The sequence below is a fragment of the Prionailurus viverrinus genome, chromosome B4 (genome assembly GCF_022837055.1).
Source record: "Prionailurus viverrinus isolate Anna chromosome B4, UM_Priviv_1.0, whole genome shotgun sequence".
Classification (NCBI taxonomy): Eukaryota; Metazoa; Chordata; class Mammalia; order Carnivora; family Felidae; genus Prionailurus; species Prionailurus viverrinus.
The window spans coordinates 103,149,424-103,163,433 of record NC_062567.1 but is presented as its reverse complement, the minus strand read 5'-3'; the positions used below and the strand labels follow the sequence as shown (position 1 = coordinate 103,163,433).

Genomic DNA, 14,010 nt, shown 5'->3' with positions numbered 1-14,010 from the left:
AGAAAGTTAAGAACACAGATTCTGAAGCCAGACTGTCTGGCTTTGTATTCTGGCTCTATGACTAGCCGTGACATACTGGACAAGTTACCCTGCCTTGGTATCCCCATCTGTAAAAATGCAGTAGAACTTAACTTTGAATGTTGTAAGGCTTATATTTCCTATTTTTGAAAAAAAAATTTTCTGGTGTCCAATATTATCATGTTTATTCTTCTACAAGTTATACAGACAAATTTTCAACTAATTCATAATAGATATACACTTGGAAATATGGACCTATAAAAGCTGTTTATCAACTTTTAAACTTGTCAATATTATTATTCCCCTCAGGTGAATGCTATTTTTTTTACATTATTAGGTGTGAATTAAAAAAGTTCTTAATTTCCAAACACAGAGAGGCAGTTTATACACATTCAAATGTAAATAATAGGTTTAAAGCAATGATAGGATAGTATAGTGCTTAGGGTATAATCCATCATCTGCTGTCCACAAAAGTTCCCTAGAAGCAAGAAATTATTTGGGAGCTACTGTGTCAATCAGCATACCGTAAAATAAAATGATAGTGTCATATTATTTAATGAAGAGAAAACTCAGCGTACACACATGTCTACAGTCAAGATTTCCAAGACTAACTAAAGTGCTCAATTCTCCTTGGGTAGCAAAATATTTCCATCCTCAAGACCTGTGGAATCTATTGCTCTCAATACAAGCCTAATAATGTTATATTACGCTGAGTGAAATAAGTCAGTCAGAGAAGGACAGATAGCGTATGTTTTCACTCATATGTGGATCTTAAGAAACTTAACAGAACACCATGGGAGACGGGAAGAGAAAAAAATAGCTACAAACAGAGAGGGAGGGAGGCAAACCATAAGAGACTCTTAATAAACACAGAGAACAAACTGAGGGTTGATGGGGGGTAGGGGAGAGGGGAAAATGGCTGATGTGCATTGAGGAGGGCACTTGTTGCGATGAGCACTGGGTGTTGTATGTAAGCAATGAACCACGGGAATCTACCCCAAAAACCAAGAGCACACTTTACACACTGTATGTTAGCCAATTTGACAATCAATTCTATTTAAAAACATGAGATATTAAAGTGGCGACAAGTAACTAATTATAGGTGAGAAGTTATAAATTATTTAAGTATATTTGAGAGAGAGAGAGAGAGAGAGAGAGAGAGAGAGAGAGAGAGAACACATGTGTGCATGTGAGCGGGGAAGGGGCAGGGAGAGAGGGGGAGAGAGAGAATCCCTAGCAGGCTCCATGCTGACAGGGAGATCATGACCTCAGCCAAAATCAAGAATCTGATGATTAACTGACTAAGCCACCCAGGTGCCCCAAGAAGTTATAAATTCTTAATATAAATCTCTTTTTCCATCAGAAAATTAAATTAAAATAGATGTCCATGTATTTAGAATTTAAGTAGAGTGACCTACAGAAATATATGTTAAAAATCCTATGGCCTTTTATTAGTTTCATACTGTTATTTTTCCAAGTAGTTTTTTTTTTGTAACGTCTGGTATCATTTTAATAATGCAACTAATCATGGATGAAGCTGTATCAATGCATACTATGGATTCGGTTACTACTGCAGGTCTGATTTGCTGATAGTTTGATGGCACAGTTGTGGTTACAAGTGAAAGCACAGCCAGTGCTGATATCTTGCTATCAGGTAGCTGAATCTTGTTAAGAAAAAGAGAAAAAAAATCATTGGTTTATGGAATTATAGTGGAAAATGCACTATATATATTTAAGAGAAATAATTTGTCTCACAGGAAACTAAGTTATAATCTATGTTGAGGATTCTCAGGTGTTTTAGTGGGTTTGTTAGTATTCTTATATAAACAACCAATGAAAATTATACATGGAATCAAGAAATAACCTAGCACAAGAATAGATTCCATAGAGAAGATTCAGCTATCTCTCTTTTTCTAATGTTTATTTTGAGAGAGAGAGGGAGAATGAGCGAGCATGAGCAGAAAAGGGGCTGAAGGAGAGAGGGAGAAAGAGAATCCCAAGAAGGCTCCTCTCTCAGTGCAGAGCCCAAAGTGGGCTCGATCTCATGACTGTGAGATCATGACCTGAGCTGAAATCAAGAGCCAGATGCTTAACCTACCCAGGCACCCCTCAGCTGTCTCTTTTTTGATCAAATACTTAAGTAGATAAGGATACAGTGCTTTAATTGAGCAATAAGAAAAAAAAAAAAAAGAACAGTAGTAGTAATAATGTTTCACATCCATTCTAGAACTTGTTGACATCTGTCATACCACACTTTCAAAACCACAGTTGATTATTTCTGCCTGTAATTTAATCACTGAATTTGTTTTGTTTTTTTTTAGTTATGAATTATTAGAAGTAGCTCATATGTATTATTTGGTAAATCATTCTAACAAATATTTTCAAAATTGTTTCTCTTTAAAATTCAGCATTCCTAAACTGAGCAAGTTACTTTTCAGATGAAACCAATTTAATCACTGAGTGACCATTTCAAACTCCTTCGTGTCACGAGATCTCCAATGACATCACATTTGCCCTCTTTAACTTGCCCTTTACTCTTCAAAGAGAAAATGTGCATACGCTGCAAAGTTGCATTTCTGGGTGTTATTTCAGTGGAGATCATTTAAGAAAGTGAAAACAAAAGTGGAGATAAAAACCAGACAGGAACAATGAGAGTTGGTCAAATATAAATTCCTATTCTCTACAATTTTAATTTTTGATGTAACCACAATGCAGGTTCAGGATAGCTTCTAAAACTCTTGAGTATCACAGTAACCATTTGTTGGCACTTGATATTCAAGGAAATAACAGTTGATTATTAGACAAAGACTGAAAAACTGTGTAGCATACACATTTTCCCTCCTCTTAAAGATGTCAATCTTTTCAGCTCTATTGCAGCGCTTCTTAGCAAAGATTATGTTACAGCAAGATGTTTAAATAAATTCTACTCAAGTGACAAAGAGAAAATCTTGATTCTGATATTATCCAATGATAGGAAATTTAACATTTATACAGCTCAGTCTGGGAGAATAATGTTATCCACGATGAAAACATCTCTCCTTGACCAAAACAGACAGGCTCCTCTGAGCCCTCTTTTTGACTAGGCCTCATCCTTGGGCCTTGTCTGAGGCTTGCCTAGCCCAGCCATAGCACAAGTCCTCCTAAATTCATGTAGTGAGAATCTTCCCACCCTTGATACCTGATCAAGTTCTTTATCACCCATGTTTGTTGGCTATAAATCCTGTGTCTTTACTGTATTTGAGGTGGAACGTGATCTCTCCCTGCCCTCATTGTGATAGTCTTGGCACGAATCACAAGAGTCCTAGTCTTGTTTACCTTTTTAAAAAGTATCAGTAATTTTTTTTCTTGAACAAGGACACAGGACTTTTAGGAGAAATCAATCTACCAATTCACTAATTTTTCAGGATCTGCCCAACTTTTACTTATCTTTAAAGTAAAGTATAATATAATTTTACCTGCAGATATATAAGAGAGGGTTCCGACAGATATCAAGGAGTTAGGAGTAGGGGGAAAATAAGGAAACAAACAAACAAAAAAAGAGGTGAAATGTTACAGGAACATTAGAAGAGGGAGGTAATAAAGATTCATACACATATCTTTTGGTTAATGTTTCAGTTTATATTTAGAAAAACTTAGCCCCATAGGACCAGCCAAGGATCAGAAACATAAATGCCTAAAAGGATAATACAAATGGGGGAAACGAGCTGTTGAAATAACCAAAGGGGATATGAAGAATGTGGTGAGTGGGGTGGGGGAAGGGCACATCCTTCTGATGGTGGTACCTCCTAGCCCACCTAGCTGATACTCCCAGGTAGGAATATGGGCCAGTGTGGTTAGATTAGCTGAGTTTTCTCCCCAAACCCCAGGAATCCAGTTTCTCTGGAGGAGAACGAACTAAATTCAATTTTAGTGTGTGGTCCCACAATTCAAATAATTATAGTTATAAATCCATGCAAAGGAGACCCCCACAAAGAAATGTGAGTAAAAATAAACATGCTTGGAATCAGAGAACATAATTAAGTGGAATTTCCCAAAGGTTTTGATGTTCCTCAACCTAAAGTACTCAGATGATTTTCTTCATAGCCAAGAGCCACTTAAGTTCCTGCCCATGCCTCACACTTCCCCCCCAGCCCGTCCTTTTCTGGTTGTGATTCTGAAACACACACATAGTGCATATACACACATTCAAAAAGCAATGATTGTGATGAATAACAATGCCCAAGTATGGAAAACCTGTAAATACATCTTACGTTAGCCCAACTACGTGACCCAGGTGAAAACTACCCCATACCAACAGTTAATAAACAAGTGGATTGTAACCAACCATCTTTGTCTTCTAAGCATGAAGATTTATATAAGATAATAAACAGAAAAAAAATAGCAACAACTTCAGAAATACATTTCTTTCTGGTTTATCTAATATACTCAAAATAGAAGTATAAAAAACAAACTACAATGTAAGCAGAGAGAGGTAAATGCACCAAAAACTTGACTTTGTAACTTGTGAAGTGAAAAGAGCTGCACTGTCTAAATAATTTGGGAAGAAGATCTACAGTGGAAAGGAGTCTGAAGACAGATATGGGTGGGACAAGACTAAAATTGATCCTGGTGTAACTGAAGCTATCAGGGAAAGTGAGCATCTATCTTTCTGAAATTAGACAAGATTTAGATATCTTTTTTCTCCCAATGTGTGCATAAATATACATATCAATGTGATGAAGCCTGTTTATGAACTGAAGCAGAGTAAGTGTTTGTTGACTTAATTGCGTACCTGTGAATAAACAACAGTCTCATTTCGGTGATATCTCTGGGCCCATTTAATAAAACCAGGTAAAATGTGGGGGGAAACTAATGGCAATTTCTCTCTTGATTGAAACCAGTTTATTTTGGATTTGTTAACTTACCTCATTCCATTTTCTAACTATAAATATAGAGATGCAGTTGAAGCTGAAATAACTAGTGAGAGTGGGAAATATATGTGCAATATAAAAACACATTTTACTCATGAAGTCAATCTGGTGATTCTGGGATCCACATATTATTAATGTCTGGAAGTCAAGAGACACATGGTATATAATTTTACCACATCACAGAAGCTTGTGGAAACTTTTGGAAGAGGCCATATGGTTCTTCCTCCATTTACAAGCAGAAATGTGGTTTAACTGCTTTGCAGACAAATTATTATTAAACCCCCCACCCCTTTTCCCCCCAACAAAATGACAATCTAGTAATTTCCTCCCCCCAAAATCCCTTATATGGTCAAATCTGAATCTGTCCTGTTTAACTTAATTTCATGGTCTTTTGTTCTAATTAGGGTGGAAGAATATCTTTTCCATCAATAAATAACTGTAACTTGAAATATTTTCTATCTCTTCCATCAGTACAGTCCAAACAATTAATTCTTAACCTGCCCCCCCAATCCCAGCCTTAGTGGTTATTTTTACTGAATAGCCATCTCCTCTTACCCTCCCCTCCCGCCCCACCACGTTTACCATAAAAAGGGTAGTCCAAATTGAAAGTAATACATTGTAGAATATGTTGGCCATCTTATAACACAACTGCAACTCTCTTATGTAGGAAGCTCATTTATTTGAATTTCATATTTCTCATTTTATCTCTTGACATATAATCATTGCTAAAGAGCCCAAATGGATAACATTGGCTTTGATTTTATAATAATGCCTTGAAATAATTTATGTTCTAGATGCCTAGGAAAAGCATAATGTACGTATGTAATTTTCTACTGGATAATCTGATCCTTGGAACAGATTCCCCTTTAATTCATATATAATAACTGCACATGATAGAACATTTATAAAATATTATACATGTTAGATAAAGAATGAATACAACATCTAGCATAAAAGTTGGAGAGGTTGAATCAAAATGAGAAGTAATCTCCCAGTGATTTGAGAACTTTATTTAAAATTATCACAAAATGATAAATGGCTTAATGACATATCTTGCAAAACTATTATTCTATTGGCATTTATCACATATAGATATGCCAGACCTATATCAATTATTACCTACTGACCATCTCAGCACACCAGCCATCCACAGGTCTTTGACCTCAAATTCGCTTTCCACAGGATCAGCAGACAAGCAAATAACTGATATAAGGAATTTACCACCTAAGCTTATGCTTCCTCTTTTTCTAATTTTTTCCCCCTTTTATATCTTCAGTCTACTTTCTGTTCTTCAGTCCCTGGGGAGAAAATGATCTTTGAGGATCTTTGGTATTTCCTTTTCTCTATCCTGTACTTGGACACATTTTTAATCTCTAATATTTAAACACACACACATCTCAACACCTGCCTTTAATATTTAATAAATATATACTTGACAATTTTTCGTATTTCCCTGTCTCTTTGATTTACCTGCAAACTTACAGAATAATTTTACACTCTCTGTTTCCAATTCTCCATTTCCTTAACACATTACAAACTTCTGCCCACATCACCGGCACAAAACTGTACCAGGTGGCCAATGGCATCTTATTCTCTGATTATCAGTGGACATTTTTAGTCTCTGTTTTCCTTTACCTTTAGCAGCACTGAAAATTGCTCATTAATACTGATTTCTATGTTCTGTCACTGTCTCATGTCTTCCTTATCCTACATTCCAAATGTAGACATTCCCAGGGATTTGAAATTGTCTCTCTTCTCTACCTTTGTACAGCTTTCCCTCAGTGATCTTAACTACTGCTGTGGCACTATCTCCTTTCTGCAAACAACTCCCACGTCTCTAATCCTAACTGGGGCCTTTCCTCCAACTGCCTACTTGATAGGAATGTCCCCTGGACAAATATAATATCCTACTTCTTACTCAGAATCTGCTGGGTCTTTTGTCTTGAAATAAACATACTCTTCCAACTGCCTCAGTTCTGTTCAGGGTATTTCTTTTTCCTTCTTCCAAGTTACCTATATTCAAAATTTTGGAACACTCACTGGGCCAACTAATTTTCCTACTCACATCCCATCAAATAATCTACTTATTTCCCCTGCATACTCTTTTCCATTCTACTATGTTTCTGTACTTTTGGATTATACCTTCTGCTTAAACTATTACAATGACTTTTTTTATTGGTTTGCCCAAGGTGGCATCTTTCAACTCTACTTTTCCAAATGCAACCCACATTCTTCATTACATCATATAAATGGCCATCCTAACTTATCACTTTCATTATGTCATCCTGTTCAACATACTTCTGGAAAACAAGTTCCTAATTCTTGGTATGGCATTCAATGCCTTTCATCTGGTTTTATTTTCATTTCCAGTTCTATCTTCCCCTATTCTTCCTCTCTGCCCCAACCCTGGCCAATATATAAACTATATCTGCTTACTATTCCTTGTGTTTCATTCATTTTCTCAGCTCCATGTCCTTATTCATGTATATGTCCCTACCTGCCAGAATTCTCTTTTCTCCTCCTCCTTCTAAAATCTTTGCCTATAAACATCCTATCATTTCATGATTATCTAAGTTTCCTACTCAGACTCAGTGCCTTCTAGGGTTCAGCTGAAAGTGATTTCTCTCTCCTGAATACTTTCTAGCACTACCTTACAGCATTCACAAAGTACGTATTATGCAGCATTATTTACTGCCCTGAATTGTGGGGATATGAATCTAAGTATTCTCTCCTCCATTGCCTCCTCACATGAGATAGTACATTTCTCCAGGTCAGGGTTAATTTTTCATAACTGAAATCCCACTGCACTTGGCATAGAGTCTTTCACAAATCTGGCACTTGATAAAAAAAAAATAAATTAAATGAATTCAGATTGCAAACAATTACATCCAGAAAAATACAAGATTTTTAGACAGGATCATTAATAGTTACCTCTTTCTAGCTTCTAGAGTTTGCTAAAAGCCAAGTACAAGTAGGTGACTTTGTATTATGCAAATTCCCCATTCTTCACATTAGAAAAAAAATTAAAAATCCATAAGTTAATGCAGAATTTGGCTTAATTCCCACAGGAGAAACAAAACTATTTCATTTAAATGTTCCCTCTAGTCCTCAAGAGTCAGCATTTTTTAATGTGCATAAGTGAGAGAAGATAAAGAGTGTTGTCTTTTTAAAGTAACCTCGACAGAGAGATCAGTTTTATTTACACAAATGAAAAACTAAGAGTGGAAAAACTTAAAATGGCAATTTTGGTAAAGACTTTTCCCATTATAAAAATGTTTTAATGTAGTATGACATTTAAGATTAGAGTATTCCCTCCTACCTCCCCAAAAAATCAAATAAATAGAATTAAAAAATTTAATGGTCCCATTTTGGTAATAAAATGTAACTGTATACTTCAGTAAATGACAATATACTGAATACCCCTGTAAAGAGACAATATCATAATCTAACACTTAAAATTATGTGTGCCCACTAATTTAGACTTTCATTAGTTTAGCATTTGTTCACTGGAATTCTTTGTACATAAAATATCCCAAGAAGTCAGTTCACAGTTTTAAAGCAAATTGTATGAAAAAACATATGGCTTTTGTAGAATAGAAAGGAATACAGAAATTCATCGTGGGACATACTGAAAAAATGGAACAGGTATTTAATTAAGAGAGAAATACATGCCACAAATAACAATATTGTTAATATGGTGATAGTAAGTGGCAGGACACAAGGTTCCAGCCACATATTTTACTGTGTACAATCATGATCTGACATGAGCATTGCCAACGGTCCCCCACATACAGCTACTGATTGTTACAGTTGGACGTTCTAACAACAGAAGAAAATGCCCTTTGAAAAATAAGATTAGATTACTGTGTAGACAAGAAAAATAGAAAAGTCAGTGAAACTACTTAGAGAGAAGGGGAATGGAGGTCTGTTGACTGTGTCCTCTTCCAAGCAGGGAACTGAAATTTATTAAGTTAAAGCACAGAAATAACATAGAATGTTTTCAGGACAAAGAGAATAACAGCTATGATCAAGATAAATGTTCGATGGATGCTTTAATTTGGATCAGATGCTAACCACTAATAAATCACTATATGGTCTATTGTTTTAAATAGGTCTCCTTGGTTCAGAACACAAACTTATATATTACTGCCAATGTCTTTATTTTATCAGTCTTGCCATGGTGGCAACTTACTTACCTAGATTACATACAGAAAACCAAAACACAATTCATAAAACAGATTAGGGAAAGACCACATCTGTTGACCCACAACTGTAACATCATTTACTTATTGTTAAATTTGAACTTCCTATTCTATCCGAATCCATAAAATACTTAATTTATTGCTACCAGATAAAGGAAGTAGAATTTGAATAAATGCATTTTTTTCCGAGGCATGTTTATGAAGAAACTTTTTGGGGTTTCAGAAAAAAAATGGCTTTATGTTGGGAGATTAAATATTGATTTTATGATTTGGCTGGCCATTTAAAATAAACAAGCTCATGAGTCTGGCTTAAATCTGGAATGCCTCAGCATCTTTTTCATTTTTTTAGGTCAGGTCAAATAGCTCAGATAGCTCTTTTCTCATTAATCCATTATAATGTGCTGAAGAAGACCATTTGATCAACTACTTAGCAAAAATAAAAGTGATACTCAAGTGACTGATACTCAGTGAGTAAAAGTTGAACTTAACATCACCATTTTTATGTATATTGTGGGCCTTATATTAACCATTGTGAAGGGAACAAAAAAAAAGGTAAGAAAAAAAACCCCTTGATTCTCATCTTCAGTTGAAGTTATAATAATTAAAGATTTCATATTCAACCTTTAGAAATGCTATACAAGGGCGCCTGGGTGACTCAGTTGGCTAAGCAGCCAACTTCGGCTCAGTCATGATTTCAAGGTTCCAGGAGTTTGAGCCCTATGGAGCGCTCTGTGCTGACAGCTCAGAGCCTGGAGCCACCTTTGGATTCTGTGTCTCCCTCTCTTTCTCTGCCCCTTCTCTGCTCACACTCTATGTCTCAAAAATAAATACACAATAAAAAATTTTTAAAAAAAATAATGCTATAAAAAGAGGCCCATCTCAGGCATTCACAAAGCTATGCCCCCTGCCTATCTCTCCCTGTACCTCCAAACTCCCCTTTTCTTGCTCCGTTTTTTCCTAAAGCACTTAATCATTGTCTGACGCCATATATACTTTACTTATTTTTCTGCTTCATCTCCTCAGACTAAATTGTAAGCTCCTAACAGATAGGAACTCAGGTCAGTTTTATGCATTGCTGTGTATTCAGTGCTTGGCACTAACAGGTACTCAGTAAATATTTACCAAATACATAAATGAGGGAATCATTTTTCTTTTTTGCTTCCTAGACTTTTGGTTTGCATTTCCTAAGATATAACTGCATTTTTTCCAGCAAGCATTCTCTTAGGCACAGAGAGGCCTGGGTTATCATGGGATCCCACTCTCCAGTTATGATACTGAGTGAGTTACTAATTTCTCCAAGATTCAGCAGAACGGGGACCATAGAAGTACCTGTGGATTGTTGTGAGAAATCAATGAAGTACTTAACATGATGCCTGACACATAATCAGTGTTTAATAAATTTCAGCTATTATTGTTCTTACCATTACCACTATTGAATTATTTTCTTCTGTTGCAAACAGTTCACTGATTCTTGAAGTACCTCATAATTAATGAAACTGGGGGCACGGACATTGAGGGCTAAGATTGCATGTGGTTATATCTGCTTAAAAAAAAAAAAAGCTACTCCCCCTGTGGGTAGCGTTCAGGGAACATTAATCCTCCTCTTTTGTGCTCCCACAGGACTGTATATACCTCTGCTTAGGAATTGCCACACTGTGTTTCAACTAGTTGATTATGTTCGGTCTTCTCTGCTACATTATGTAGTCTTTTAGGGAATGAAATCAAATCTCTGTATCCTATCACAAAGCAGGCACTCTATAGTCGTTTGCCCAACGGATGAGTTACTGTATAAAAATGAGACTTATCCCATTATTTGTAGTCACATCACACATGCATTTTCATTACTGTTTCAAAATTAATTTCTCAATAGACAGTCTAGATCTGGAGAGTAAGGGGAGAAGGTTTTAGTGTTGGAGGGTGATGCAGAGCAGGGTGTATGAGAATAAAAGCAACGCGCCAGAGGTCAGTGATGTGCGGCGAATAAAAAACGGCTTAGAAGACAGATATAAAACCAGTTCTTATTTTCTCATAGATGGTTACTCTATTTCAATAGTAATGATCTAATTTATATCCATCTCACTTTATGGAAGTGTGACTACTCAGGGAAAAATTCTAATAAAAACATACTTGATAAAGTTGACAAGCACAGTTATTAGAAATGAGGACCGTGGAAGAGGAAAGAGGCATGACTCAAGGTTCGAGTGTATGTAAAGATCAAAAAAAGCTTCTGATGTTAGCAAGTCCTTAGGTATTAAACGCCACAGCAAAAATACTTTCAAGGAACTAATTTTAAAAGCCAATCAGATGCCAAGTATTTAATAACACTAAGACGTGTATTCAAATGATAAAACTGTATGGCGGTTTATACAAGATAGAAAACAGCAATTTGTACCTCTGCAAAAAGAAAGAGGCTTGAGACCGGCAGATTTGATTGTTGAATTAGCCATTTAGTGGGTATTCGGAATAAGGGACCAGAGAGGAAAAAGCCCAGCATCAGGAGACTTCTTTATCTAAAGCTATCACATGCTGTCAATCTATCCCTTTGAGTAACGTTTCTCATTAGCGAAGTACTTACATTAGGTCTCAGTCTAGCCGCCAGATCATAGTACTTCTCGGCTGCTTCGTTGAGGCTAGCCTGCCTGTTAAAGATTAGAAAAAAAAAAAAAATCAAACTATATCATTTATTTTAAAATTGCAGAGAGGTGAACAGAATCATTACCTTTTTAAAATATTAACTTTTTATAATATTACAGTCATACCAATATTAATTTTTTAAAATATTACAATCATACCAATCAAACCTTAAGTTGCTTTAGCAAAAAAAATTGCTTTAGCAATTCAATACATTAAATTGAATGTAGGCAATGTACTTATTGTGTTTAAGGCATTATAAATAGTATTTCAACATAATGTACTCAGTAGGCATTATTAGTTTAAATTTACATATTAGGGATTAGAAATGTTATTCTTCTTTTCTAATCTAACACAGATAATGTTATAGGGTTGGGAGTCTCCATTTTCAACATGATATCCCAGAAAAATCTTAAGTTTTTAAAATAAAATGTCTGTATCTATCCAGAAATACATTTTGTTTCCAGTTTAGGAGGGGAACCATCTATTGTGTGTAGCCTACAGGGGAAAAAAAAAAAAAAAAAGTTCAGATTCTTCCTCTGCTGACTCTCTGTACCAGGGTGGGCACATGACATAGTCTCAGCTAACTGCATGTTCTTGCTTGGGACTTTCATTTCTGAATGAGAGAAGATGAAAGAATGGCTGGAATTCACTGACAATCGTGGAAGCAGTAAGTTATCTCTTGCAGACCCCCCCGTAAACAGTCGCTGTCGCATGTCCTACTTCTTCACATTTCTGGGGCTACCTTGTCTCCTGCTGATTCAAGCTATGTTCTCCAGCCTATAGAGAGTTCTGTAGTTCCCACATCCTTCAAATAGCCAGTTCATCTTGACTAACACTGAATACCAGGAGTGGTGCAGTTGACTTATACAATAAGATACACTGAATTTTACTGATAAGTTTATGCATTGTCTATTCTTGCAATTCAAAACAGACCCCTAGGGGCGCCTGGGTGGCGCAGTCGGTTAAACGTCCGACTTCAGCCAGGTCACGATCTCGCGGTCCGTGAGTTCGAGCCCCGCGTCGGGCTCTGGGCTGATGGCTCGGAGCCTGGAGCCTGTTTCCAATTCTGTGTCTCCCTCTCTCTCTGCCCCTCCCCCGTTCATGCTCTGTCTCTCTCTGTCCCAAAAATAAATAAAAACGTTGAAAAAAAAAAAATTAAAAAAAAAAAAAAAAAAAACAGACCCCTAGACTCAGCCAACGGGTTACGAGGAGAAATCAAGTGTCAGAGTCCTGAGGAAGCTCAGTCAATTAGCCATCAACGTAGCATGTTTTTCAATCATGCAATGGTGCTTCAGAAAACCTTCAAAGATGATAAGTAATAAGAGCTACAAGCTCTTGCTGGTATGTTGTAATCCAGTGACTGTATTTGAAGAGTATAGAGATGATATAGACAAATGTCAAATTCAACGTCAGATGATGCATATAGCACACCTACAATGTAAACAGTAGTAATCAATGGCTTGGGGTCTGAAGTAAAACTGGAGTAGTCTCTTTTGAAATTGTTCAAAAGCTTCTGATGGAGTACAATGGAATATTACTCAGCTATAAAACAAACAACGAGATCTTGCCATTTGCAACAACATGGATGGACCTAGAGGGTATAATGCCAAATGAAATAAGTCAGAGAAAGAAATATAAATACCATATGATTTCACTCATACATGGAATTTAGAAACAAAGAAAAAAAGGCAAAACAACCCCTCACAGACCATTTTTTAAAAATGTTTATTTATTTACATTGAGAGAGAGAGAGAGAGAGAGAGAGAGAGAGAGAGAGAGAGTACGAGCAGGGGGAGGGGCAGAGAGAGAAGGAGAGACAGAATCCCAAGCATATTCCACACTGTCAGTGGAGAACTGGATATGGAGTTCAAACTCATGAAACATGAGATCATGACCTGAGCCGAAACCAAGAGAGCGGGACACTTAAACAACTGAGCCACCCAGGCCCCCACCACCACAGACTCTTAAATACAGAGAACAACAAACTGGTGGTTGCCAGAGGGAAGCTGGGTGGGGGTTGGGTGAAATAGATAAGGGGATTAAGAGCACACTTACCCTGAAGAACACTGAGTAATATATAGAAATGTTTAATCATTGTATCCTACACTTGAAAGTAATTAACACTGTATGTTAATTATACTGAATACAAAATAAAGAAATACCCAAACTGGTGGGACTGGGGGTGGGGAAGCTTTTGGGGTGCGAAGATGGCAAAGAGGTCAGGAATAAAGAGCAGAAACAAAAAT

At 36.4% G+C, this 14,010-nt stretch overlaps 1 protein-coding gene across 2 annotated transcripts in view; it reads right to left on the bottom strand.

The window, feature by feature from the left end:
* TMTC2 (transmembrane O-mannosyltransferase targeting cadherins 2) overlaps positions 1-14,010 on the bottom strand; it is a 416,958-nt gene that overhangs the window by 59,151 nt on the left and 343,797 nt on the right. For both annotated transcript variants that reach the window (XR_007154185.1, XM_047868211.1), the window contains exon 11: positions 11,706-11,769. Coding sequence is in view for 1 of the 2 variants with exons in the window: in XM_047868211.1 (XP_047724167.1) it covers positions 11,706-11,769 (64 nt within the window). In the remaining variant the exon portion in view is untranslated. The remainder of the gene's footprint in view (positions 1-11,705; positions 11,770-14,010) is intronic.